The following is a 27,702-nucleotide window of genomic DNA, read 5'->3' on the forward strand; positions in this document are numbered from 1 at the left end:
CGGAAGCCGCTCAAAGGTCCATCAATTGATGAGTGGATAAATAAACGGTATATTCACCCAGCGGGGTAGTATTTGGCAGTCAGAGGGAATGAAGAACTGTTGCATCTACATCATGGATGAATCTTGAAAATATGTTAGGTGAAAGAAGTCTGACACAAAAGCTTCTATGTTGTGGGATTCCATTTATGTGAACTGTCTAGAACGGGCAAATCCATCAAGACAGGAAGCCGATTATTGGTTGCCAGGGACTAGGAGGAAGGAGTGACTCCTAATGGGTATGGAGTTTGTTTTTAGGTAATGAAAATGTCCTGTAATTACATAGTGGTGATGGTTGCACACCTTGTGAATGTAGTAAAAACCAAATATATTCACTTATTTAAAAGGGTAAATTTTATGGTATGTAAATTATATTTCAAAAACCCCACGAAAACAACAAACCCATCGCATCACTAAAAAGGAAAAAAACCCAAAAGGATAGTTCATTCCTTCTTTGCATTCAGGATGCGTCTTAGCCCCTTGTTGTTTGCAAGGTAGAGTTTTGGAGGGGTAGAGTAGATGACCGGTTCCCCCTTCCTGTGAATAAAGGTCCCACTGTGTTTTCAGAAGTTGAATTACTCATCACACATCCCTTAATGGGCTGACTTCTATTCCGGGGCAAGTCTGGGTTTTTGAAGCAGTGTTGGTTGTCTTGGATTTTTCTTAGATTACCTTTCCTAAGAAAATCTTGTGCATTATTTCTGTCTTTCTACAGAATGTGTCTGTACAGGACACATTCATCATGAGTTTGCATTCATGTAAAGAATGTATACTTTTAAAACACATTCATCCAGCTTGCCACAAAAAAGCAGGTGTTTGGTTTTTCTGACTGCAGAGTACACGGGACATTTTGCCAAAATATCCAGCACCTGTTTTTTTAATGGCAAAATGTATTGGTGTCTTCTTTCAGAACTGGAGTGTCACTTATAGCATGTGTGGATGATAAATAGTTTTACCATTTTTTTAAAAAGTTTTTTAACGTTTATTTATTATTGAGAGACAGAGCATGAGCATGAGCATGGGAGGGGCAGAGAGAGGAGGAGACACAGAATCTGTAGCAGGCTCCAGGCTCTGAGCTGTCAGCACAGAGCCCAATGCGGAGCTCAAACCCACAGATGATGAGATCATGACCCGTGCCGAAATCGGACGCCCAACCGACTGAGCCACCCAGGCGCCCCTAGTTTTACAGTTTTTGTTTAACTCACGCGCCAATTTATGGATCAAGAAAAGGCCGGTAAAGAAGTTCAGCTTGGCTTCTGTGAGCGAAACGGAGGGGACCCCATGAGAGTAATTTGTCCAAGTACCTCTGCCAAACAAATCCAGATGATGCAATTGTCATCTGACCTTTTTGTGCCTTAAGTCAGCTTTTTTAGAATTTTCAAGAAGATGCAAATTCCTCTCTTTCCCTAACCAAAGGTTTCATGAAGGCAGAACATTTCCAATCATGTATGTGTGACTTATGATAGAGTGAATACCTGCCCACAAAGGCCCATTACTGTTCCTCTTCATTGCATGGTTTAGCCAGGCTGAAATATGCAGTTTACTTAAAAATGTCCCAAGCTTCTACTTGTCATGAAGTTATATTCTTCCAATCAGATCTTTTGTCGTTGTTAGGGACTGGATCCTTAAGCACTACCATTCACTGTTGCGTAGGGAAAGAACGTTGACGAGGAGTCGGGACCCCAGGGCTCTCATTCTGTGCCAGTCTTAGGCTCTCTGGGACCTGGATCACTGCGCAAATATGGCTTTGGACCAGAAGGCCTTTTGGGTCCCTGCTAACTCTTAACAATTCTGTTCAGATGTTATATACCCAATTAGTCACTGCAGAGTTCCTTCAGTTTTGTCTTGTGATTTTTCCAAACCTCATTCAGATGTTGAAACCTGGTCCCTTGTTGCTACAGCAATTATGAGCCCCTTGTGACAGGGAATGTGTTTTTACCTGCTATGTTTTTGAGTGAACCTGTGGGGAGGTGCCTGGCTGGCTCAGTTGGAAGAGCGGGTCACTCTTGATCTTGGGGTTTTGAGTTCGAGCCCCATGTTACATGTAGAGATTACTTTAAAAAAATCTTGACGCAAACCTGTGATCTTACATGGGCCATAGGAGGGGGGAGTGCCTTCCAGGCAGAACAGCTGTGAGGGGGTCCACTTGTACACGGACTACTGCACTTTGGGTCCTGTGACTCTGCAGACCGGCTACACGTGACTGATCAGGGATCAGCGCCTGAGGTAAGGGGAGCCACCTACAGGCTGGGTGTGAAGGAGAGCAGTGTCCTGTGGTGTGTGTGACAGAGCACCCTATACAGGATGCAGGCTGGGAGAGGGACTTGGCCAGGACAGCGGAGCAGAGTCACAGAGAAACCCGGGGAGAAGGCGGATAGCAAAGCCACCAGGGAGCAGGAATGGACACTGTCCCTAATAACAATAAGAAGCAGTAGCAGTAGGATCAGAGACAAAAGTTGAAAAAGAGACTTGCTTTAATTCCTCTTGGAGAGCTAGAGCTGCTGCCTTCCGTGTGGCTCGTGCTCAGCCGTGGGCGGGCTTCCTTGGGGGTTCCTGGCTCCTGGTTCCTCACTTCTCTTTGTAGCTGTGAATGTCCATTGCCTCCCATGACCTGCTCTTTACTGTCTGAAGGAACCTCATAGACATTTCTGGGAACTCGCACATCTGTGTGATGTAGAAACGTTGTAAAGTATCTTGCCATGAATAGTAAGGTGTATCAGTTGGTTTACAGTTTTACAGGCTCAAATGCACTGCTGTTGTCCTACAGACGGAAGGTAGCTAGTTGGCGCTGTGAGACGTAGCTCTTCTATTATTTGGGTCATTTGGTCATTTCATAGGCATGCAAACATCACATGCCTACTGTGTGAAAGATACTGTTTTATGCCTTGCCTCCATGTTATTTCTGGCATGTTTTTTTCTAGTTTATCATTGTAAGAGATTGTAGTGCCATGGTCTTCATTTTTGCTGTTTTTATTGAAGGCTTTTTTTTTTTTTATGAATGTAATTGTCAAATTGGCTTACGTACAACACCCAGTGCTCATCCCACAAGTGCCCTCCTCAGTGCCCATCACCCATTTTTCCTCTCCCCCACCCCCCCAAAAGGCTTTGTGTTTTGAAAAGTAGAGGGTACGTTCCATTTCTCTAGTAACGTTAATTCATTAAGCAGGCAATCTGTAATGCATTTTGCAACATTCTCTCCTTTCTTTTATATATCCAGTAAAATTGAAGTGATCATTTCCTTTTCACATGAAGAAAGTGAGGCTTAGGAGCAGTAAGTAACTTGCCCTGGGTCTCAGAGTAGTCATAGGAGAGCTGGCCGCCCCAACCTCTCTGACTTAAAGCTCATGCTCTTAACCACTAGGCTGGATATCCGGACTTTCAGTTCAGAAAATAAATGAATAATGAACACCAAATTACTCCCTTCATCAAAATTCTCCCGGTGCTTTGGGCACAAGGCTAGATGACCTCCACGAAGCCTTTTGCTCATGTCTGTCCTTCTCCTCACACCCATACATCACCCCAACAAAGAAAATCTCACCATTTACATCCTCTCGTGCTTCTGAGTCCTGTAGCACTTGTAGCACAGACCATTAGTCCTCCTCTCTCGGGGTCTCCCTGAAGCGCCTAGCACCAAGTCTTGCGCACAGAGTTGATGCTTGATGTGTGTTTGTGGAAGCGTAGAATGAATGACTTATTTTCCTCTCACCTAAGACCCTTTGATAGCTCTGTGCTGACACAAAGCTCTGTGCTTTTGTGCTTTTAAATAAAAAGAAAGAGGGGCGCCTGGGTGGCTCAGTCGGTTAAGCGGCCGACTTTGGCTCAGGTCACGATCTCGTGGTCCGTGAGTTCGAGCCCTGCGTCGGGCTCTGTGCTGACAGCTCAGAGCCTGGAGCCTGTTTTGGATTCTGTGTCTCCCTCTCTCTGACCCTCCCCCGTTCATGCTCTGTCTCTCTCTGTCTCAAAAATAAATAAACGTTTAAAAAAAAAATTAAAAAATAAATAAAAAGAAAGTGAAATAATCATGAGCAAATACTCTTATATCTTTGGATTTGAAGTCCATTTTTTGTAGGGAGTGTGTTGTGGGTCTTGTTTTGAATCCAGATTGAAAGGTCTAATCTGCCTTTTAATTGGAATGTTTAGTCCACTGACATTTTTTAAGTTGAAGTATAGTTGACCTAGTTATAGACTGATATAATTATATTAGTTCCAGGTGCACAACGTCGTTGTCCGACGGTTCTATACACTATGCAGGACTCACCACAATAAATTGCCATTTGTCACCATACAAAGTTACTACAGAGCTACTGACTGTATTCTCTGTGCTATACTTTTCATCCCCATAACTCACTTTATACCTGGAAGTTCTTACCTTATTACTATTTTTTTTTAAATTTAAAATGTGTTTATTGGGATGGTTTTCCACTCATTTGGATTCACATTGCTTTCGGTGCTGCTTCCGTCTGAAGAAGCACCCTCTGTAAGCTTTGCCTTTCTTCCTTGTAGGTTGGCAGAGGACAGCCAACTCAGAACACTACTGTTTTGTGCGTGGCCAAAGATGGTGGTGATTTTGCAGCACTGGACGTCTCACTGCTTCTTACGCTTCCTCCGTTCTTGCAGGAAGGGATTGAGGAGGTCCTTTGCAAGGGGCATGTTCTCGAGGGGAGGTTGTCACCGCCGAAAAAGCTTGAAGTTTGCATCTCTTCGTTCCTTTCACCTATTTCGCCCGTCACCTCCACTCTCCTCCCCTCTGGCAGCCTCTCATTTGTTCTCTGTTTCTATTTGTTTTGTTTTTTAGTTTCTAAATATAAGTGAAATCACATAGTATTTGTCTTTTTCCGTGTGACTTATTTCACTTAGCATGATACCCTCTGGGTCCATCCATGTTGTTGTGAATGGCAAGATTTCACTCCTTTTTTTATGGTTGAGTTATGTTCCATATCTTCTTTATCCATCCATTGCTGAGCACTTGGGTAGCTTCCATAGCTTGGCTATTGTAAGTAATGCTGCAGTAAACATAGGAGTGCATGTATCTTTTTGAATCAGTGTTTTTGTTTTCTTTGAGTGAATACCCAGTAGTGGAATGCTATTTCTATTTTTCATTTTTTGAGGAACCTCCATACTGTTTTCCACAGTGGCTGCACCAACTTACTCTCCTGTCAACAGTTCATTAGAGTTCCCTTTTCTCCACATCTTTGCCAACACTTATTTCTTGTGTTGTTAGTTTTTTTTTTAAGTTTATGTACTTATTTTTGAGAGAGAGAGACAGCACAAGCACATGAGTGGGAGAGGGGAATAGAGGGGGAGAGACAGAATCCCAAGCAAGCTCTGTGCTGTCAGCACAGAGTCCAGTGTGGGGCTTGAACCCATGAATGGTAAGATCGTGCCCTTAGCCGAGACCACGAGTCAGACACTCAACCGACTGAGCACCCCGTTGTGTATTTGGTACTAGCCATTCTGACGGGGGTGAGGGAGTATTGCATTGTGGGTTTGATTGGCATTTCCCTGATGACTAGTGACGTTGAGCATCTTCTCATATGTCTGTTGGCCATCTGGGTATCTTCTTTAGAAAAATGTCTATGCACATCCTTTGCCATTTTTTGATAAGATTTTTTGAGGGTGTTGTAGGAGTTCTTTATATATTTTGGATTTTAACCCCTTATTGGATATATCATTTGCAAGTGTCTCCTCCCATTTAGTAGGTTGCCTTTTTGTTCATGGTTTCCCTTGCCGTGCGAAGGCTTTTTAGTTTGATGTAATCCCAATAGTTTGTTTTTGCTTTTGTTTCCCTTGCATGAGGAGATAGATCCAGAAAAATGTTGCTAAAGCCAGTGTCCAAGAGATTACAGAGTATGTTTTCCTTTAGGAGTTTTATGGTCTCCAGTCTTACATTTAGTTCTTTATACCATGTTCAGTGTACTTTTGTGCATGATGTAAGGTGTATGGTGGAAGCAGGTGGTCTGCTTTTAATTTTTTGCATGTAGCTGTCCAGTTTTCTCAACACTATTAAATGAAGAAACTGTCTTCTCCCCATTGTATATTCTTGCCTCCTTTGTCTTAGATTAATTGATCATAAGTAAGCATGGGTTTATTTCTGGACTACCTATTCTGTTCTGTTGACTTATGTGTGGCAGTACCATACTGTTTTGAATACTATAGTTTTATAGTATAGCTTGAAATCTGGGATTGTGATACCTCCAGCTTTTTCCTTTCTCAAGATTGCTTTTGCTGTTCACAGTCTTGGTTCCTTACAGATTTTAGTATTACTTGTTCTAGCTCTGTGAAAAATACTGTTCGTATTTTGAAAGGGGTTGCATTGGATCTGTAGATTGCTTCGGGTAGTGTAGACGTCTTAACAAGATTAATTCTTCCAATCCATGAGTGTGGTATCTTTTCATTTTCTTGTGTCATCTTCAGTTTCTTTTAACAGTGTCTTGTAGTTTTCAGAGTAAAAGTCTTTCACTTTCTTGGCTAAATTTATTCCTAGGTACTTTATTCTTTTTGATGCAATCATAAATAGAATTGTTTTCTTAATTTCACTTTCTGCTACCTTGTTATCAGTGTATAGAAGTGCAACACGTTTCTATATGTTAACTTTGTATCCTAAAACTTTACCAAATTCATTCATTAGTTCTAATTGTTTCAGTGGAGTCTTTAGGGTTTTCTATATATAGTATGTCATTTGCAAATAGTGCCAGTTTCACTTCTTCCTTACCAATTTGGATGCTTTTTATTTCTTGTCTGATTGCTGTGGCTAGGACTTCCAGTTCCATATTGACTAAAAATGGCAAAAAAGGACATCTTGTCTTGTTCCTTAACTTAGGGGAAAGTCTTTCTGTTTTTCTGCCATCGAGTATGATGTTAGTTGTAGGCTTGTCATACATAGCGTCTGTTATGTTGAGGTTTGAACATATACTAAAAGCACTGAATTTTTACTCCCCCCATTTTTATGTATATGATGTCATAGTTTACATCTCTCTATTTTGTGAATCCCTTCACGAATGCTTTAAAAATGATTGATTTTACTACCTTTTTTTTTTTTTTTGAGAGAGAGAGAGAGAGAGAGAGTGACTGTGTGTGCACCAGCAGGGGAGGGGTAGAGAGAGGGAGAGACAGACAGAATCCCAAGCAGGCTCTGCGGTGTCAGCTCAGAGCTGGACGTGGAGCTCGAACTCAAACTGTGAGATCGTGACCTGAGCCAAGATCAAGAGTCAGAGGCTTAACCAAGCCACGCAGGCACCCCCTACTTTTGGCTTTTAACCTTTATACTAGCTTTATAAGTGATTGATCTACTTACCTTTACTCTGTGTTTGCTTTCACCCATGAAATTTTTTCCTTTCATGATTTTCTTCTAGTTAATGTTCTTTTCTTTTTCTGCTTAAAGAAGTCCCTTTAATGGCCAGTTTAGTGATGAACTCCTCTAACTTTTGTTTGTCTGGGAAACTCTCTCTGAATAACCTTGCTGGGTGGAGTATTCTTGGCTGTAGGTTTTGGCACTTTTAATATGTTATGCCACTCCCTTTTGGTCTGCAGTGTTTCTGCTGTAAAATCAGCTGCTAGTCTAATGGACTTTCCCTTGTTCGTAACTGTTTGCTTTTTTCTTGCTGTTTTTAAGATTCTGCCTTTATCTTTAATTTTTGATATTTTAATTAGTATGTCTTGGTGTGGACCTCCTTGGGTTCGTCTTCTTTGGGGCTCTTTGGATATCTCTTTCTTTCCCTATGTTAAAGAACGTTTTAGCTATTATATCTTCAAACAAGTTTTCTGCCCCTTTTTCTCTCTTCTTCTGGGATGCCTATAACGCAAATGTTAGTACACTTGATGTTGTCTCAGAGACCCCATAATCTACCCTCATTTTTTAAAATTCTTTTTTCTTTTTGCTGTTCAATAGATACCTTCCATTATCCTGTCTTTCAGATTGCTGATCTGTTCTGCATCTGCTAATCTGTTGATTTCTTCTCCTGTATTTTTCATTTCAGTTATATTCTTTTTTTTTTAATTTTTATTTTTTTAATTTTTTTTTTAACGTTTATTTATTTTTGAGACAGAGAGAGACAGAGCATGAACGGGGGAGGGGCAGAGAGAGAGGGAGACACAGAATCTGAAACAGGCTCCAGGCTCTGAGCAGTCAGCACAGAGCCCGATGCGGGGCTCGAACTCACGGACCGGACCGCGAGATTGTGACCTGAGCCGAAGTCGGACGCTTAACCGACTGAGCCACCCAGGCGCCCCTCAGTTATATTCTTTAACTCTGATTGGTTCTTTTTTATACTTTCTGTTTCATTGTTGAAGTTCTGAGTTCATCCACTCTTCTCTCAAGTCTGGTGAGCATCTTTATGACTGTTATCAGATAGATTGCTTATCTCTGTTGTGTTTAGTTCTTTTTCTGAAGTTTTGTCTCATTCTTTTGTTTGGAGCATGTTTGTCTCATTTTGTCTGACGTTCTGTGTTTGTTTTTATGAAGTAGATGAAACAGCCACCTCTGCCTGGTGTAGGAACGTCCCTGCATAGACTGTGTGTGCCTGGTAGCTTTGGCTGGCTGACTGGAGCATTAGTGGGTGCCAGCTAGGGGTCCCGGGGTGTTCTCTGCAGGGAGCACCCTGGCAGGAAAAACTGAAGCTGGTACAGATGAGGGTGGGATGGGCGTCTGGGGCCACCTTGGTAGGTCAGCTGGTACTTGGGTGGGTGGATTGTGGGGGAACACCTTGGGAATATGGCTAGAGCTGGTGTGAGCTAGGGTCCCAGAGCCCACTGAGGCAGTAGGCCAGCTAGAGCATCTAGCCTCTGTTCCCATCTGTGCTACCAACGTGGAGGGGCTCACCAGCACTTCTGACCCCAGAGAGAATTCTAGCAATCCCCCACCATTTGTCAGACACTCGGGAGTTAGTGAATGGGTTTCCTTCACCTTTAATCTCATTACCTTTTAAACCGTAGCTTTTTTTCTGTGTGCCAGGGCAGGTGAATCTGCACAGGAGTCCCTCAGTGCAGTCCCTTTCTGCTACAGTCCACAGTGTCAGAGGTGGGGTGCCTGTTGTCACTATGTTTCCATCTCTTTTGCCATTCTTTATGTGGTCCCTTTATCTTTTGTTGTGCAGAAGCTGTTTGATCAGCACCAGTTCTTCAGGAGGATTTGCTTTCTATGTAGGTGTAGAATTGGTGTGACATGGGAGGATTTGAGTTGAATGTCTTCCTATGTTGCCATCTTGGACTCTCCCCTAGTCTGTTCACATTTAGTGTAATTATTGATTTGGTTGGATTTGGTTCTACCTTTCTGCTGTTTTCTGTTTGTCTCATGTAGTTTTCATTTTCCCATTCTCTCCTGAAAGTTATAAACCTTATGATATTGTTTGCTTTAGTCTTACATTTTAAAAATCTAGAAATAGCTTTTTATATTTACCTACCGGTTTCACATTTCAGTGATCTTTGTTCCTTCCTGTACATTTGAAAATTATCATCTGGTGTTATTTCCCTTTAACTTTCAGAATTTCTTCCTCATGCATTGAGGTGTGGGTCTGTTGGTGATGAATTCTCTTAGCTTTATGTTTGAAAATATCTTTATTTCACCTTCATTTTTGAAAGTTAGTTTTGCTGGAATTTAATTCAAGATTGATAGAATTTTTTTATTTCAGCACTTTAAAGAAGTGTCTTTTGGTGTCTATTATTTTTTTTTTATATTAATTTTTTTGGGGAGTCTATTATTTCTGATCAAAAGTTACCTATCATTAGATATAAATCCTGTATGTGATATTTTTTTTTTCTGGCTGCTTTCAAGATTTTTTTCTCTTATCTTTGCATTTGCAGTTTGACTATGATTTGCCTAGGAGTGGGTTCTTATTATTCTGCTTTGCATTATTGAGTTTCCAGTTTCCAATATTGCACAATCAATGCAAATTGATGTGTTTTTTCTCTAGTTTTGGGAAGTTTGGGCCATTATTTTTTCAAATATTCTTTGTGATCTGTTGTCTCTTTTCAGTTACGTATGGTTAGACTGTTGGATACTGTCCCATAGTTATCTAGGTAGGTAGGTTCTGTTTATTTTTTTCTTCTCCCCCCCCCCCAAATTGGTTAATTTCTTTTTATTTAACTTCAGCTACACCGACTTTTTATTTATTTACTTACTTTGCCTTCCTTCGCTCTTAAGAAAGCACAGTGAATTTTTCATTTCATTTACTTTTCTTTCCAGCTTTAGAGTTTCCATTTGGTTCTTCTTTATAGTTTCTATTTTTCTGTTTCCCCGTAGTTTCTTTTTCTCTATTTCCCCTTTGTCCATTCCTTATCTATATATTTTCCTTTAGCTCCTCCACATGCTGTAAAGTTCCTGTCTGCTGATTGCAACATCAGGTCATCTTGGCTTTGGTTTCTATAGACTGTTTTTTCCTTTGAGCGTGGGTCACATTTTATTGTTTCTTCACATGTCTAGTGATTTTTGATTCAACACTAAACATTGTAATGGTGCGTTATAGAGGTTATAGATTATGCTACAGTCCTCCTGAAGGATTTTTGTGTTAGCAGGTAGTGAATGTGAGGAGACTCAAGTTCCGAATTAGCAGTGGCTAAAAATCTCCATTCAGTTCTTTTAGTTTTGCAGCTGCTGCTTTTTATCTTGGCCACCCTCTCCCCCCCCACCCAATGTCTCCAGCCAAGAATTTGAACAGATTTTATTTGCAGATTTGGGTGTTTGCCAGCCCTGAACCCTGTCTACGGCCACCCTGAACCATACCTCATAGAGGTTGGTGAGTGCTCTTGGGCAAAACATGCAAATTATTAAATCTAACCAAGTGCAGAGTCTTTCCTTCAAAGGCCTACTCTTCTAGTTTCTGCCTGCTTTTGCCTTCACATAATTTTTAAGTATTTTGTCCACATTTTGTAATTGTATATAGAAGGGTGATGTGACTAAGCTATTTTGTCACAGTTGGGAGCCAGAAGCCGCACATACCCTTTAAGACTTGCATTCATACTCTTCCTCAGCCTTGGGCTGATCCACTGTGGAGGGAACAGGGCTTTTTCTTCAGGGAGCGACAGTTTCAGACAAGGGGTAGAGAGGGCACAGAGCACCATAGGAGTGTCTCAGTCAGCTTGGGTTGCCGTACCAAAGTACCCCAGGTGGGGTTGCTTAAACAACAGAAATTTTTTTCTCAGCTCTAGACTGGAAATCAAAGATCAAAGAGTTGGCAAGTTTGGCTTCTCTTGAGGCCCCCTGCCTTGGCTTGCACATGGCCACCTTCTCCCTGTGCCCTCATGTGGCTTTTTGTGTGTCTACATCCCTGGTGTCTCCTTCTCTGTCTTATAAGGACACTAGTCTTGTTGGGTCAGGACCCATTATTATGCCCTCATTTAACCTTGATTACCTCCTTAAATTCCCCATTTCCAAGTACAGTCACACTGGAGATTAGGGCTTCAGTGTAAATTTGTCAGGGGGCGGGGTACACGTAACTTAGTCCATAGCAGAGCAAAATCAAGGCTGGGCATGGTCTGAGAGCAGGCAGGAGAGACAGAGCTGTGTTGGATGGAAGGAATCAGAATACCTTTAATCAGTCATTAAGTCATTCACCATATAAATGCGGAATGCTGCTGTGTTCCAGGCACATAGTGAAGGGCTAATGGTTCAGTATGGATGGACACGACTGGCCCTGGCCCTGTTCTCCGGAGCTCACAGCCGAGGAGGATAAAAAGACGTGTAGACAGACTGTGATATTGCAGTGACGACAGAGGACGTACAGGGTGCCTTGGGAGAGTTGAGGAAGGGGTCCTCAAATAAAGCTATGGGTCAGGGAAGGCTTCCTTGAGAAAATGCCTTTCTAAACTGAAACCTGAAGTATGAGTCAGGAATCAGCTGTGGAAGAAAAGTGCTCCAGGCCAGGCACAGGGATTGGCAAATGTGAGGGGCCTTAGGGTTGAGGGGGGGTGTGCATGCTGGACAAACAGAAAGTCATTTAGCACAGCTGGAGCTGGGGACCCTGTGGGAGCCGGGTGGTCAGGGAGAAGCCCAGAAAAATAGGTTGGGGCCAGCTTCCTTGTTGAATCTTAACTTTGTCCCTCCAGATGGGAGATTCTTAAAGAGAATAGCTGTGTCTCCTTCCTCTTGGAGTCCCCTTTCTGGCACAGGAAGTGCATAGCGAATGTCAATAGGTGCCACGTGTTATGATTTAGGGGTGTGTGGGTGACCTTGCCTCCTTGGTAAAGCAGGTCAAGGGCCTGGAGATTGCCAGCTGCCTCTGACCTCACCTGCCCCAGGGCTCCGGGTCACATGTGTGGTGGTGTTTTTCAGCCCTGGACAGCGAGTCTGCCTCTAGCAGCATCCGCTTCAGCAAGGCCTGCCTGAAGAACGTCTTCTCCGTCCTGCTCATCTTCATCTACCTGCTGCTCATGGCAGTGGCTGTCTTCCTGGTCTACCAGACCATCACAGACTTCCGCGAGAAACTCAAGCACCCTGTCATGTCGGTGTCTTACAAGGAGGTGGATCGCTATGACGCCCCAGGTAGAGCCTGTCCCGGAGGGGCATCAGGGCCCAGGTCTGGGGCATTGGCTTGCAAAGGAGCCACCGTTGCACTCCCACACCGGGCTGGGCACTGCGGGTAGGCAGAGGAGCCGAGCACAGTCAAGGTGAAGAGTACACACCCAGAGAGCTGCTGTCAGTACCCAGAGGAGCATGTCGTGTGCCAGGGAGAGGGGTGCACGGAGCCTGGAGTGGTCACTGCGTAACTGGGGTGGGCACGGAATGCTTTGCACGGAGATAGTATTTGAGCTGGGCTTTGATAGACAAGAAGAGAGTTTTTCTGGAAGGGGGATTAGCAGGAGCAAAAGTAAGTGTAGGGAGGCAGAGGGCTCCTCTGGAGAGGATGTGTATAGCCCGGCTGGAGCCGGAGGCCAGTGATGAGGGGCAGGGGAGGTGAAGCCATTCGGAAGTGGTTAGGGCCCTGCCTGGGGAGGGGGCTCACTGCTGTTCCTGTTCCGGTGGGAGGCTGGGCCCTGAGGAGGCCGTCGTCTCTGCTATAGAAAGTAGTGTCTCCTTCAGGGCAAGCAGGGCTGGCTCTGGGCTCTGGAATCGTGGGAGTGAACCGGGAGGCGTGAGCTCCGTGGCCTCGGCTGTGCCCCGCTGGTGTGCGCACGTGCTGTGCTCGCAGGATGCCAGAGTCCCCCTCTGGATGGCCTGCCCACGGGGCACAGCCGGTCTCTGGTGCCTTCCACCTGGGCTTCTTGAAAGTGTGCTGCTTGTAGCTTCTTCACCCATCTTTGCCTGTCTCGTGTTCGTCCCTCTTTGTGTGTCTGTTTTGGTCCCTGTATCTGTGGGCTGTACTTTCTGTTGCTGATCTCTGGGTCTCTCTGAGCTCTGCCCGGGTCTGGTGCCACATGCTGCTCTCATGCTGCTCTGTTTTCTCTCCGTCAGTGGAGCCCCACGGTGAGGTGCTGGGGTTGGGGCGGGGGAGGGACCTTTGGGGTGTGAGTTGCACACCTGGAGGCCCCGGCCAGAGCAGGAGGTGAGAGGCACGGTGACAGGTGGGGAGTCCCGCAGCCGAGCCGAGGGCCTTGCAGTGAATCCGCCTGCGGATGGCGGCGCTGCCGGGCCCGGCCGCGGAGCCCCCGCGGGGTGTGCCGAGCAGGGCGGGGATGTAGGGTGGGTTTCGGTGCAGGTGCCAGGGAGGCCATGCCCCAGGCCAGGAGAGGGGCTTTCTGAGGGCAGCAGCCGTGGCTCTCCACCCTCCATAACCCTCTTCTTCTCCCTCCTCTGCCGTCACCCAGAGAGTCTTAAACTTGGGTTGTTGGTGGGTGTGAAAAACTGTGTGTGATGTGACTGTAGGGATACGGTGGGGGACCGTGACTTCTGACACTCCCATTTTCCTGTTCGTGCTCCCCTAGGTATTGCTCTGTACCCCGGTCAGGCCCAGTTGCTCAGCTGTAAGCACCACTACGAGGTCATCCCGCCCCTGAGGAGCCCCGGCCAGCCTGGGGACATGAACTGCACCACCCAGAGGATCAACTACACAGACCCTTTCTCCAACCAGACTCTGGTAACTCCTGTCTCCCCACGCCAGGCCTGGGCAGCACACGCTGTCCACCCCCCACCCCGCAGCCCCCAGTCTTCTTCCTGCCACGAGGCCACTCACACTCCCCTCGTGCAGGCCCTTGGCCCCCAGCGACCACGAGGCTGTCCCAAATCGGGTCATGGCCATGGCTGGCTGGCTGCATCAGGCAGGGCTGTGAGGGCGTCAGCATTCTCTGATCCTCAGGGATTCCTGACAGTGCGATCAGATCCTCTCCTTGCTGGAAGGATGCAGGGCGAAGCCGGTGGGACGTAGTCAAGTGAGTCCCATTACCTGACTGCCCAACACAACTGCCAGGGTGCATTTTGAAAATAAAGATTCCTAGGTTCCACGTGGGGCCAGTCAATCCTAGGGACAGGGCCTGGGAATCCATGTTTTGAAATAAATATGTAAAGAAGCTGGTCTGGGAACAAGGACCCCAGCACTGGCATCACTAACAGCTCAGCCCAGCAGGGTTGGGGGGAGGTGAGGGTCAGTGGCACCTGCACAGGGTGTCGAAGGCAGGGAAGGAATTTTACGTTTATGTACATCTTTTTGCATCCCGTATCCTCGTTTCGGAAAGGATTGAATGGGACTGAGTAAAAGCTTTCTAGATCAAAGTGAGGAAGGAAGGGTTTTCAAGGTAGAGGAAATAGCAGGTTGCATTTGTGTCTGCACTGTTACAGTAGTTGGGTGTGTGTGGAGGGTCAGGTGCCCCCGGGAGCGGCGAGCAGCGGGAGGCGAAGCTTCGGATAGAAGTAATGGCCAGGTGAGGAGAGAGTGAGTGGTCTGCCCTGGAGCCTGACTTGCCCCCCTGGGTCTAAGGTAGAAGAGTCACACTGAGGTGGTTCTGATGACCTTTGTTCCAGGCCTCCTCCTGAGATCCTGCTCAAATGGTTCCCTCGCCTGCAAAAACTGGAACAAAATAAAGTATCCATAAAAGTCCCACAAACCCAGGAGCGGTATCACCAGCGGACTAGGCGTTTTGAACCGGTGTAAAATAGAAGTTGGGGCAGGTGGGTGGAGCAAACAAACCAGAGAAAGGCTGCGCCCTACAGCGGGCGCAGGAGAGGCTTCAGGAGAGGTGAAAGCCTTCCTTCTGGCTCCCAGCTCCCGAGTCAGCTCGCCCAAAGGGCAGGGCAGCGGTCAGGACAGTCATCACGGGACAGTCATCATGGGACCAGTCATCATGGGACCGGGTGGCTGCTCTCCTACCCTCCCAGGGCGCGCAGAGCTGCTGGGGACGGCGTTTCCTTCCGGGTACGAGGCCCAGGGGCCATTCGTATGTACGCAAGCTCTGGGGAGGTTCCCTGCTTGGGCACTGGGGCAGCAGAGAGAAACAGAGCAGAACTGGAGACTGGGCCTCCACGGTGCAGGGGAGGGGACAAGTACCGGGAAGGAATCTTCACACAAGAGACACGCCAAATACCTGGCCTGGCATTGCCTGCCTGCTGCCACAGAGCGTCAGCCCCAGGCAGGGGCGCCGTGGGAGAACCGGTGAGGACAGCCACACCCCCAGCCCTAAGCTAGTCACCCTGGTCCTTCTCTCGGGAGTGGGAACGGACAGTGAAGGCTTGCTAGACATTTACGGGAAACCGACAGCCTAGGAGAGGACCAAGAGGAATAAAAGAGAATGGACTCCAGAACAGGGCAATGGATGCTAATTTAAAGGAAAGGGAGAATAATTTGTAAACATTTTAAGGAAGAGCTGGATGTGCCATAGAAACACCATGCGGATTCCCAGCCGCTTCTTGCCGGCTGCTTCTTGGTGGCCGCTCTGGGAAACATACCAGTCGGAGGGCCGGGCAGTGCACATACGGGTCTGTGGGTGTCCTTCCTGTCGGTGCCCCCTGAGCGGACACTTCCCAGGAGCCCGTTGCCTTCATTCCCAAACCTGTGTGTGCTGGTGGTGCTTACTGCGGTAATTACGTAATTTAAATATTATAAACATCCATGAAATAAGAGCACAAAAGTTATTTTTTAATATATATAATTATTTTCAGTTTATTCATTTATTTTGAGAGAGAGTGCACGTGGGGAGGTAGGGACAGGGAGAGAAGGAGAGGGAATCGCAGGCAGGCTCCACACTGTCCAGCCTCAGAGTCCAGTGCAGGGCTCGAACTCAGGAACCGTGAGATCATGACCTGAGCTGAAACCAAGAATCCTGGCTTAACTGACTGAGCCAGTCAGGCGCCCCAGGGAGAGTTGTTTGTATGGAAACTGCAGTGAAGGCAGTTACTGCGGCCAGCTCTGGGTGAAGGTCAGTATTCTCCAGCAGTTCTAGATGTGGTTCCTTTGGAGAGGAGTTCTGCCCTCAGGCCCCACAGTGGTGGAGGAGGAGGAGGGATGGGGGAGCGCAGGGGAGAGTAGGAGAGGTTCCCCCCCCCCCCCCCCCCCCACACACACACGTGCACTTACGCTGGGAAGTAGGGCCTGGCAAGTGGCAGCAAGGACATTCCCTGAGTAGGGGGGAGGTGTGGCTCATCCCATCTCGCACCCGAGGAGCACCTTGGTTAGATGTGTCATTGATCGCCACTGGGAGACTTTGCCTGGGTAGAGATCCTCCGGCGCCATGCCTGGGGTGGACTTTAGAAAATATGCCCTCTGGTGCACCCGCTTCCTGCTGTGTAGGCTGACACCTTGCAGACTTGGTGCTTGGCTTGTGGGCTTGTCCTTTACTCTGCTCCAGCTCCGCCTCCTTTGTTTGTAGTAGGAGGTCTCAGAACCCTGTAGGCTGCTGGCTGTCTGCCTCCTGGCTAGTCTGTGTGAAAGTGACAGGCGAGGGCGGGGGTTGGTGCTCATATGACCTGCTTTGTCAGATTTCAGATTCTCATTGTTTTCTAGTGTCTCTTGTGCCCTCGGTTTAGCTAACTTTTTTTTTTTTTTAACATTTATTTATTTTTGATAGAGAAAGAGTGTGAGTGGGGGAGGGGCAGAGAGAGAGGGAGACACAGAATCCAAAGCAGCGTCCAGGCTCTGAGCTGTCAGCATAGAGCCGGACGCAGGGCTGTGAGATCATGACCTGAGCCAAGGTTGGAGGCTTAACTGACCGAGCCACCCAGGCACCCCTGGTTTAGCTAACTTTTACTGCACACTTTGCTCTGCCACAATTAGGGCCACCGTCTTTCCAGCTTGTAGGACTGCCTGCCGTATTCCCACTGTCCGGATGTTAAGTCCTTGTCTCTTTTAGATGGTTCCCACAGCACTCCAGTTCCAGAAAATAACTTTGTGCATCGGGCAGAGAATAGACTAAGCTGCTGTGCAAAAGCAAACACCTCAAACAGACCCAGTGGCTGAGACCAGAGAGAAGTCTGTTTCTTTGGAGCCGGTCGGGTGTGCAGGTGGTGGGCACGTTGGGCCATGCCGCCTCGCAGGGCAGGCAGCGATGGCTTCTGTCTGCCACTCCACCTCCCCGTGGCGCAGTCTTGGTCCTCGTGGTCAGCCATGGCTTGCCAGCACGTGTATGCGTTTTCCGCTCTGGGAGGGTGCGACGTGGAGGACAAGCGGTGCCCTGTTTCGGGGCACAGTGTGGAGTCTCATGAGTCACTTTGGTGCACATTCCAGGAACGTCATCACATGGCCACGGCCGAGGCCAGAAATGAGGCTCCAGCAGGGTGACCGTGCTGCTAAAATGTGGGATTGGGGAAGCGGTTCTAGTTCTCCAGGAGGAAGCGGGTAGTGGGAACAGTGTGCATTCTCTGCTGCCACTCAACGTGTCATGGAAAGGTTGAAAATAAATAGATGGACGGAGGTTTCCTGGGAAAAATGCAACAAGAGGCAGAACAAGTGAGTGGGCACGTGAACATCAGTCACACTGCTGTACCGGGTGCCAAGGGTTACAAGAGATGTTTAATTTAGATAAAAAACTATACTATTCTCCACTAAGAATTAAGAGTTACAGATCTTTGCAAAATAGCATTCCTTTTGTATGTTTTGGGCAAAACCTATTAGGAACAAAAAATTCCATTGCCTTGAAGTGTGACTAAATGCACACGTTTCTCTTTCGCATTCGCGGATCGAATAGACACAAAGTGGGATAAGGATTGAGCGGCACAATTTGTTAATGTGCAGTGAGTGTGCGTGTAGCACCTGTGCCTGATGGTGCCCGCTCTTCCACATCTGGAGAGCATTTATGGAGGTTACTGCGGTACAGATGTTTATCTGTAATTCATTAATCTGTAAGTCAGTTACGGTAATTAATCTGTAAATCCAGCGTCATCACAGTTAAAAGTCCCAGTTGGTTTTTTCATGGAATTTAACAGTCCAGTTTTAAAGTACATGGAGAAGAACACGTGTATGGCAGTCACCCGCTGGGGGTGGTGGTAGGAGGCGTGTCGCGGAGGGGACCTGCCCGGTCAGATGGCAGAACAGTGTAGACCCGCAGGGATGAACTCCGCATCTGTCCCTCGTCTGGGGAGCGGGAGGTAGGTCCCTCTTTCACACCAGATGCAAAACTGAAAGCCACGCACATAAAACGTCTGAATGTAAAAAAGTTTAAAAAGCGCTATAAGAGAACATCGATGTAATTTTGGTTTTCCTCTGCAAGCAAAACCTGGAAGCCATAGAGAAAAAGATTTACAGATATCACCGTATCAAATTTAAAGCTTCATCTAACAAGTGACATTAGAAACAAAGTTAATGGCAAAGCGACAGACCGGAAGAAGACATTTGTCCGCATACTGGACATACGTTAGCGTCCCTTCCGAGGGCGTCCGTAGCACAGGCAGCCAGTGAGGAAAATGGACGGAGGACCGTTGCTCCCAGCGCTGGGCCAGGCGCTAGCCGCAGAGTCGCGCTGTGGGGCTGAGCGGGAGCCAGCCGTGGGCAGCAGGAGGGGTGGCCTGTGGTCAGCTGGGGGGCGCTGGGCGAGGAGTTTGCTGGTCACCTTCAGTGTCTCTGGGGCCACAGGCGGGGCTCCCACAGGGCTGATTCCGGCCCTTGTCTCTCTGCAGAAATCCGCCCTGATCGTGCAGGGGCCCCGGGAAGTGAAGAAGCGGGAGCTGGTCTTCCTCCAGTTCCGCCTGAATGAGAGTAGCGAGGACTTCAGTGCCATCGATTACCTCCTCTTCTCGTCTTTCCAGGAGTTCCTGCAAAGGTGGCGTTTCCAGTCCGTGCCGGGCTTGCCGCATGCCGTCTCCTGTCCGCTTGCTCATCCCGGGCCGGGGTGGGCAAGTGGGGCAGTGATGGGGCCCGACTCCAGGGACTGACCTGGAGCCTAGCTGTCCAGGAAACCTGGCTTCACTAAGGAAGCGGGTCTGGTGTGGCGAGTGTTCGGACTTAGAGGCAGAGGCTTGGTCCTGCCCGTTCGGGGGGCTAAGGCGAGAGGAGCTGCCTTGGACCGTGTGAGCCCCCTGAGGGCAGTCCCTGCCTCTGCCGGGTCTCCCCTGCTGTGTCGTGGGCAGCATGTCCAACGCGCGGTGTGTGTTTGCCACACGTTTTTAATACGGGGATGAAGCTTCTTGTCTGCGTGGGGGACACACTGGGACCCAGAGTGCCCACTGGGGGCGGTAGCCACCCCGGAGGAGAGGCGGCTCCCCCGGGGTGATGAGGCCATGGGCCACCTCCCCTACTCATGTACCACTGCTCCGTCCTTCCTGATCTGGAGCTTGGAGCCTCTGCTGTGGCGTCTGCCACCCTGTCTGCCCCCCAGCATTCCCTCTGCCCTCCCTGCGTGGAGCCGAGGAGCTGTCCTCCCCTCACTGGGCCTCCCAGAGGGAGGCTGGCAGCCCAGCGAGGGCTCCCCAGGGCCACCGAGGGCCAGAGTTGTCATGCTGGTGGGCGCACCTGCCCGCTCAGGGCCAGTGCTCTGGGAGCAGGGGTTGGGGGGACCTGCCTCATGGCGGGTGACAACTCTCCCTCTGTTCGGAAGCCTAGAAGCAGAGCTTGGAAAGGAAGCAGGAAGTGGGCCCTGTCCTCTTGGCAGTAGCCGAGAAAACTGGCTTGGAGTAGGGGCTGGAGTTTGAGTCCAGCCGACTTTGAATCCTGCTGTTGGGCCTAACTTGGCCCCTTTTTCTCTGTCCTCCCAGCCCAGACAGGGTGGGCTTCATGCAGTCCTGCGAGAGCGCCTATTCCAGCTGGAAGTTCTCTGGCGGCTTCCGCACCTGGGTCAAGATGTCCCTGGTGAAGACCAAGGAGGAGGATGGGCGGGAAGCAGTGGAGTTCCGGCAGGAGGTAGGTGGCGCCGGGTGTGCTTCGCACCGTTGGCCGCTTCCACCCTGGAGTCCGGGGTGGACAGAAGCTTCGCAGGAGAGAGGACCTTGGGGAAGTCGTATGGTGAGAAGGGACCCCGTGCCAGGGAGCGGCCATGTCCCGCAGGCTGGGCACGCTCTAGGCCTTTGCCTGGGCTGCAGCCGGTCCTCCCCAGACACGTGGGCCAAGCAGGGACGCCTGCATTTCACAGAGCAGGTGGCGCGCCCAGCACAGTCCGTGTTCTTGGCCGTCGGAGGCCGCTGGCCTCGTGGAAGATAGAGGACTTGCAGGGAAGACAGACTAGATACAGTGGCCTCCGAAGTGTGGTGCACGTGAGGGTCCATTGAGATGCATGAGGAAAATATTAGCTTGCTTTTTGTACTAATTTCTTGACCTCATCCTTTTTCCGTTTTTGAGTATTTTGAACATTAGAAGAAGAGTAATGTTTACGTCACTTCTGAGGAAGTCATGTATGTGGGGTATGTACTCAAGAATGTGTTACTAATGGGAAGTGTGATTGAAAGCTTTCAGCCCACTAGCCTGGAACCAGGAGATGTGCCCGAGGTTTCTAGCCACGGTCTCGGCAGCGGATGGGGGAGGACCTTGGGAACGGGCCTGGCAGTGGGGATGGGGGCAGGGGACATTTTGGTTGCCGTGGCAGGGCTGTTTGCCAGTCATCACTGAAAGCGAGGCTGCACCCCTACCTTTGGAACTTTCACCTCCGCGGTGGCAGCCCCCTTACCCACACCTACACCCTGAGGCCACCGTCCTGTGTATCAGTGGTCGAGTGCCTACAGAGGTAGCGAGGGAGTCTGTTCTGAAAACTTGGCTCCTCCTTGGAGGTGTTTCAGCAGGCTGGACCCTGAGGGGCAGCACTGGGAAAGGCCTGGGTTGGAGTAGAAGGACCTACTCCCAGTGACACGGGGCTGTCGTTGGGCAGAAGCCATGCGCTCGTCCGGGCCCACCCCTTCCCTGTGCCCTGGCCTCTCAGACTGGAGAGGAGGAGGGTTTGGGAAGGGCTTCGGGCCGGTTTTCTTCAAGAGGACAGGCTTTGTTCCTGCCTCAGGAGGTGGAACCTACCCCCCTAGCCCCCCGGCAGTGGGTCCCTAAAGTGTTCCCTGTTTGTGAGGTAACTGTCACGTCCTGGATTTTTGCTCCACACTTTTCTCCGAGAACTCCCGAGATCTTCCTCCTCTGGCCCCACGGCAGCCGAGGAAAGGAGCCTCGATGTGTTCACCGTAGTCAGGTGCAGCCTGGGTCTGCCCGGCTCGCCCCACGGTTCAGAACCCAAAGGGACCTAAGTCCCAGCGAACATGTCCATTTTACCATGTTTGTGCCGTTCGTGATTGTCTAAGTTGGAAGTGTTTCGGTGGGTGACATGAACCCTTTTGAACAAAGTTGAAAAATGTTTTTTATGTAGTGTTTTAAAGTTTAAAATACCCATGTCTTATCTCATTTGATCCTGACCACACCTCGGTGATGCCGGCATTTTGTCCGCCACTCTGCAAGTGGCGAAGCGGGAGGCTCAGCTCGGTGGTGGAGCCGGCCCTGTGGCCCGGGCTGGGCTCTGCCTCTGGCACCGCCGCTCCCCGTTACACCACGCAGATTAGCAGCTTCTGGTAATCGATGACCAGATCTTACCAGACACGCCTACTAAATACTTAACAGGGAGTGAGTGCTCAGCCGGGCGATCTGTGAGGTTGTGCTTTGTCTGTGTAAGACCTGAAGGGTTGAAAGACTTAGCTTTTAAGATCAAGTATTTTGAAATTCGAGACTTTTATGACTTATAATTGGGTCTTCACATGATGCTTTGGATGCGTTTTAATCATGAGTCCAGATATCTGAGGACAGATTTTGGTGACAATCCAGGACACCCATTGTACATCCCAGATGCTGTTTTCCCAGAGAACTGGAAACCGAAGTCTTGGCCCTGGTTCCAGTTTCAGGATTTGTGTATGAGATTTTTGGCTTTCTCCCTCCAGAAGATGATGTGAAGAGAACCAAGGACCAAGATCCCCTAACTTCCTTCTCCTTTCCTGCAACCCAGGTGAGGCAGGGGCGCAGAGGTGGTAACGTTTTCTCCTCTCTACCTAGACGAGTGTGGTTAACTACATTGACCAGAGGCCGGCCGCTGAAAAAAGCGCTCAGTTGTTTTTTGTGGTCTTTGAATGGAAAGATCCTTTCATCCAGAAAGTCCAAGATGTGAGTATTACTTAAGGTTACAAGAGCAAACACCCTGTGCTGAGGTATTTTGGCTCATCCTTCCAGGCTGTCCTCCTCTTCTCTCATGGCGCAAATCATTTTTTCATTTATGACATTCATGTCCTGTATTTGTGTTTAATTGATCTTATCATCACTAGACAGTTGTCCCCGTGAACGTGGGGGCTTCCTCTTTTGTCCACCATTATTTATGTGCTGCCTGGCAGAGTGCTTAGTACAGAGTACTTGCTTAGTAGTATTGAGTGGAGTGAGTAGAAAACCTGGATTGCATTAAGCTAATGTCTAGATTATTGCTACTGGAAGCCATTCTTTTTTTTTTTTTTTTTTTGGAAGCCATTCTTTTTTCATAGGTCTCTGTTGGATAATAATCATTATTTGTCAGAGCAGAAACGTACAAGTAAAAATGAACACTGCCTCAATTAATGCCAGATTCCCAGACGCAGTCTCGGAAGAGGAGGGATGATAAGACAGCTTTGCTAGAGGAACGTTCTGGGGAGACACCATCCCCCGGAGGCAGTCCCAGATCTGATACTGATTGGCGTTTAGGTAATCCCAGAACGTGATGTGGTCGGAGCTCAGGGGAAGCGCCTTGCACGGCTGAGGCCCATGTGGTGGAGGGTCTGTGTGACCTGTAGTGCTCCCTGATCACGCACCTCCACCACGAACCGGGGACGGGAAGGGCCACTTAGGCAGGGGCGCGTGCGGCTCGCTGAATCCGGATCTGGGTGGAAGAGTGAACGTCTTCAGTTCTACACGTGAAGTGTGTGAGCACACGTTTTTCACTTACGCCATTCAGTAGGAAGTGCCCATTGAGACGAGTAAAGCCCACGCTCGAGGCCTGCTTTTCTCATCATCACTCTGCTTCATCATGGTCCTGAACAGTGGTGCCGGTGTAACCATTTTGTATCTGTGGACCCTGAGGCTCAGATTGTCCAAGGTCACCCTGCTGAACAGACTTGAAAGTGCTGTGGGTACCATGCTGGGGACTCAGAAAGAAATCCAAGCTGTGACCTTGACCTAGAAGCGTTTAACATTTAGTGAGTGTAGTCGATAGCTGTGAAGTGACTCATTCCAGACGGTAAGTAGCTGCCAAAGGGCTTTGTGGGATAAATGTTTCTGCCAGAGGGTTTCTCGGCTTAGTGGTCAGAGAGGGCTCCACGGAGCCGTGAAGGATCAGTGAACTCGAGTAAGAGGAAAGCATCGCAGGCTGGGGGGCTCAGGGCATGGCCTGAAGGCAGACGTCCGGCGGGTGAGACTGTCACTGGACTGCGTGGAGGGCAAGTGTGAGTAAGTGTGAGACGGGAAGAAAACGAGTAACTGACCTTCTGGAGTAGGTAGTTCTGGGGAAATTTGTCTCCAAGCCACTTCTGGGGATTAGTCTAGAAATCTAAACCTCAGTCCTGAGTATCTGATTTGTGCAGAACTTTTTTGAGAAAGTTTATTTTTTTCAGGATCACTTTATAGTAGGAAGGGATTAGTATTTTTCTTCTCAGACTTGAGCTGTGCACATTAAAGGTCTAGTCAGAATGAAGTACAGAGTCATGGCCGTTTTAGAACCCCAAGTGTTTTTCTTGTCGCTCCAATAATCTGAGGCAGGAGGATCTTGACAGTAACACTCACGTGACCTAGGAATCCAAGTTGAGGCAAACTGATACACTTGTGTTCGTTTGTTTTCCAGATAATCACCGCCAATCCTTGGAACACAATCGCCCTGCTCTGTGGGGCCTTCTTGGCGTTATTTAAAGCAGCGGAGTTTGCCAAGCTGAGTGTGAAATGGATGATCAAGATCAGAAAGAGGTACCTTAAAAAAAGAGGTCAGGCGGCGAACCACATAAGCTGAAGTGGCCTTGTGTTCGCAGAACTGCTCACAGCAACGGAAGTTCTGGTCACTTCCGCGCGGAGAAACGAGCCGCCGGCAATCCTGTGCTCACTTGAAACGGGCCTTGCTGGGAGGAACAGCCTGCCAGCCTGCAGCTTCTAACCTGGCCCCAAAAGAGGATGTTTAAAGCCTGATGGAACAGATCCAGTGGGTAACCTAAAACTTATTTAAGTATTTAAATTATTAATGAACAGATGACGAGGGATTGTGGAAGATGGAATTAGATCTGTATCAAGTTTTCTGAAGGTTTGTGGAAGTTGCCTTTCTTCTTACTTGGTTTGGTGCACAGTTAAGCTCTAATGGGGTAATGAAGGCTCTACTTTTTACTCTAGCTTCCCCTTCTGCCCTAGTTTTCTAAAGTGGACAGAAGAGTGTGATTTTCTTTTTTCCCCAAATCCTGACTCTGCAGATGTACAGGTGATGCTTTGAAACCTCTGCACCCTGTACCCAAAGGCGAGAACCCCGTCGTCTCTGACGTCATCTGCCAGTTACATCATCTGGCCTCTTGGCACGCTTTCTCATTTGTTAAATAAGAAATGGGACTTTTTTGTAAAGCTACTAGAAACCAGGAATACGATTTCTTGTGGACTGACTAGCCACCTACCTGTCTGGCTAGAATATTTGTTGATGGAGGTGTAAGAGTGCAGAGTCATTAACATGCAAAAGCACTGGGACATATGTACATAGGTGCCTACTCAATGTATCTTGATGATTTTATTAACAGGTAAATAAAAGTTAGGTTAATGCAAAAGGAGTCATTGTGCCAGTATGAATACCTGCTAAATCAGTAGGCACCGGTACACTTTCATTCTGTGACCAAATGGCAGCGTGAGCTCGGACTCCCAAGATGGAGGGATCTGGACTCCCGAGGTAGGTCATGAATGCGTCCAAGGAAGGGTCGGGGTGGGGTGTGGCGATGGATGGCAGGCAGGCAGTCAGGAAGAGTGACAGAGCTAGCTCGTCCTGTCCTGTAAAAGCAGCTGAGAAAGGGGTACTCAGTGTGACCCCCAAAGCCTTCAGCTTAGCTTTTGACAAAGATGAGTACTGAAGTGTTTTTCACATCGGCCGATTTAAGGTTTTGAGAATTGTCTGCAGAGTTTCAAATTACTTACATGCCCCTTTGCTCCAAAGAGGACTTGGTAACACTGGATTTCATAACCTGGCTTTAGGTAGTTTAAAGAGGCATTATTAAAGGTAAACTTGTGCCAAGAAATATTCCCTGGTACTTTGCGATGCCAGAGAAGCATGCACATTCATGCTAGCCTAGATCTCGTCTCTGTGCAGTCTTTTTGTGAGGCAAATGCGAAGCCAGGCAGAGAAGCTTACGTTAACAACGTTGGAAAACGTGTGTGTGTTCTGTCTCTAAAGATGACACCACTTTAGTAATACTTCAATGTCTAATAAAATTAGCTCAAATAAACACACTAAAACTGCATTTCCTGTATTGTGGAAAGTTGAGAGACCTCTTAAATGCGCTTTAGGATAAGTAGATAATTAGGAAGTATTTTTAGCTTGCCAAAGAAAAAAACTTTCATAACTACAGCTGCAGCCTGTCAGAATCCACTGTGGCTGCTCTTCGGTGAAAGAAACGTGTAAGTCTTCCACTGTGTAGACATTTAGACCTAGCCTTCCCTTTCTGGAAAAGGCAGGGGCTTCCCTTTGACTCTGTGTCCTGTAGTAGGCTCACCCTGGTCTTCCAGGGCTGCCCCCAGCTGTAACACTGGCTGGCCTTGGGTTAGTGTGGCCAATTCGGCCAGAGCCCCTGGACCTGGATGGCTGGGGGAAGGTGGCTACTGGAGATCATAAACTGTGAGCCATGCACCCAAAGGAAGAGTTTCTCCTGGGGCCACAGTGAGTGAAAAGGGATGCTTGTACAGTGACCTAGGAATAGCATGCAAAACGCTAGACTTCTTCATGAATGCAAAGAGTGGAGAGTTTATAATGTCTGATGTCTGACTCTGCCACCGTTTCCCTGAACCACTCCTCACCCAAAGAAGTAGAATTTATTATAAACTTTGAGATTTTTAATTAAAACTGACATTTAAGGTAATTTGAGCCTGTTCTCTGAACATAGAAGGACATGAAGATGAAAGGCTAGCCTAGAACTTAGAATTTGAGGCAGACATTGTATAAAGAGGCAGCAGACTGCTTCTGGATGTCTCAGAGCTGGAAAAAGCAAAGACCACATCGGCAAAATACAAACATAGACTTTATTAAATGCTGCTCAATCCCCCAATGAAGATCTTTCATTACAAAACAGTTTTCCACACAACTGCAAGTAAAGAGATTGGAATGGTACTCATAACAAAAGAGGTGAGAAATACTTGACCAAGTGAAAACATACAAGACCTCTCTCTAGTCAGCTTGCTCAGAACTCTACAGGGGCAGCCTAGTGCGTTTCCTTTAAATAAAGCCAGCCAGTGACCGTGAGTGCTCTGTGTCACCACACTGGGGGACTCAAAGCCTCCTTCCCTGGGTCAGCAGGGGCTGGAAGGAAGGGCAGGTTCTGAGGACTGGAAAGGCCCTGCCTTCAGCCTTTGGGAGGAAGAGGAGGAATGAACTGAGAGGCAGGCTCAGCGTTTACCTGTGCTGCCTCCACAAATCTGGGCTCATTACTGTGGGGAGTTGCAGATGAAGAGGGATATTCTTGAGGAACAATCTAAAGAATTTGGTTTACTTTCCCAGCTTTTATTTATATTTTGTGCTTTAAAAAGCCTGGAGATTTAAGTTTCTGCTCAAATTCCAGAGTGCAGCAACTCTAGTGAAGGAAGGCTTAGGGCAGGTAACTCCCCCCCCCATCATAGTTCTTTTTCCTAGGATGTAACTAAGGTCTGCAGCAATGTGAAAAGCACATTATAAAAGGGAAAAATATACAGAGCAGACTACTGTATCTATGTGCAACACAATCAAAAAAAGAATTCAAGTCATAATTCTTACCACTCCCATAATTAGCTCACTCATATCATAGATGATGAAGTTCATTCATTTCTGTGAAACTGTAGAAGTGACACAATAAATCCATGATTAGACAAGGTTACAATATACTGTGGCCATGATACAGCACAGGGCTATGTTTAGTCCATATTTTTCATTTACAGTTGCCAGAAAAAAAGTTGGCCTTTTAATTATATTATACTGAGAGGTTTGTCTCATAATTTTTACATATTTCAAAAAAGTGTACAAAACTGCCTATCCAACAGAGGTGGTGGCTTTTTTTATTCATCACTTGTATTGCTGAGAATACTGTGCATGTTGTAAGCACTGTTCTGCTTTTCCAAAGCTTTCTTTAGCTTTAGCTCCTCTAATTTTTTCCATAACTCTTCACGTTCCAATTCCTTCTTTTTCTCTCTGTAGAGAAAC

The 27,702-nt window shown here is 47.8% G+C and overlaps 2 protein-coding genes across 13 annotated transcripts in view; one reads left to right on the forward strand and one right to left on the reverse strand.

The window, feature by feature from the left end:
• The window catches only part of PACC1 (proton activated chloride channel 1), a 167,829-nt gene extending 142,963 nt beyond the window's left edge, over nt 1–24,866 (forward strand). For 10 of the 11 annotated variants that reach the window (XM_060643876.3, XM_078441315.2, XM_060643879.3 and 7 more), the window contains 6 exons: nt 12,302–12,511; nt 13,891–14,042; nt 19,007–19,149; nt 20,081–20,225; nt 22,338–22,445; nt 24,142–24,866. In XM_060643876.3, the coding sequence (XP_060499859.1) occupies nt 12,302–12,511; nt 13,891–14,042; nt 19,007–19,149; nt 20,081–20,225; nt 22,338–22,445; nt 24,142–24,303 (920 nt within the window). In that variant the 3' untranslated portion in view covers nt 24,304–24,866. The remainder of the gene's footprint in view (nt 1–12,301; nt 12,512–13,890; nt 14,043–19,006; nt 19,150–20,080; nt 20,226–22,337; nt 22,446–24,141) is intronic. The other variant, XM_060643881.3, reaches the window with a different exon arrangement.
• Nucleotides 24,867–26,538: 1,672 nt separating this feature from the next.
• Nucleotides 26,539–27,702, reverse strand: part of PPP2R5A (protein phosphatase 2 regulatory subunit B'alpha) — a 64,617-nt gene continuing 63,453 nt past the window's right edge. For both annotated transcript variants that reach the window (XM_060643874.3, XM_060643875.3), the window contains exon 13: nt 26,539–27,690. In XM_060643874.3, coding sequence (XP_060499857.1) covers nt 27,558–27,690 — 133 coding nt within the window. In that variant the 3' untranslated portion in view covers nt 26,539–27,557. The remainder of the gene's footprint in view (nt 27,691–27,702) is intronic.

Source organism: Panthera onca, chromosome F1 (genome assembly GCF_046562875.1).
Source record: "Panthera onca isolate mPanOnc1 chromosome F1, mPanOnc1 haplotype 2, whole genome shotgun sequence".
Lineage (NCBI taxonomy): Eukaryota > Metazoa > Chordata > Mammalia > Carnivora > Felidae > Panthera > Panthera onca.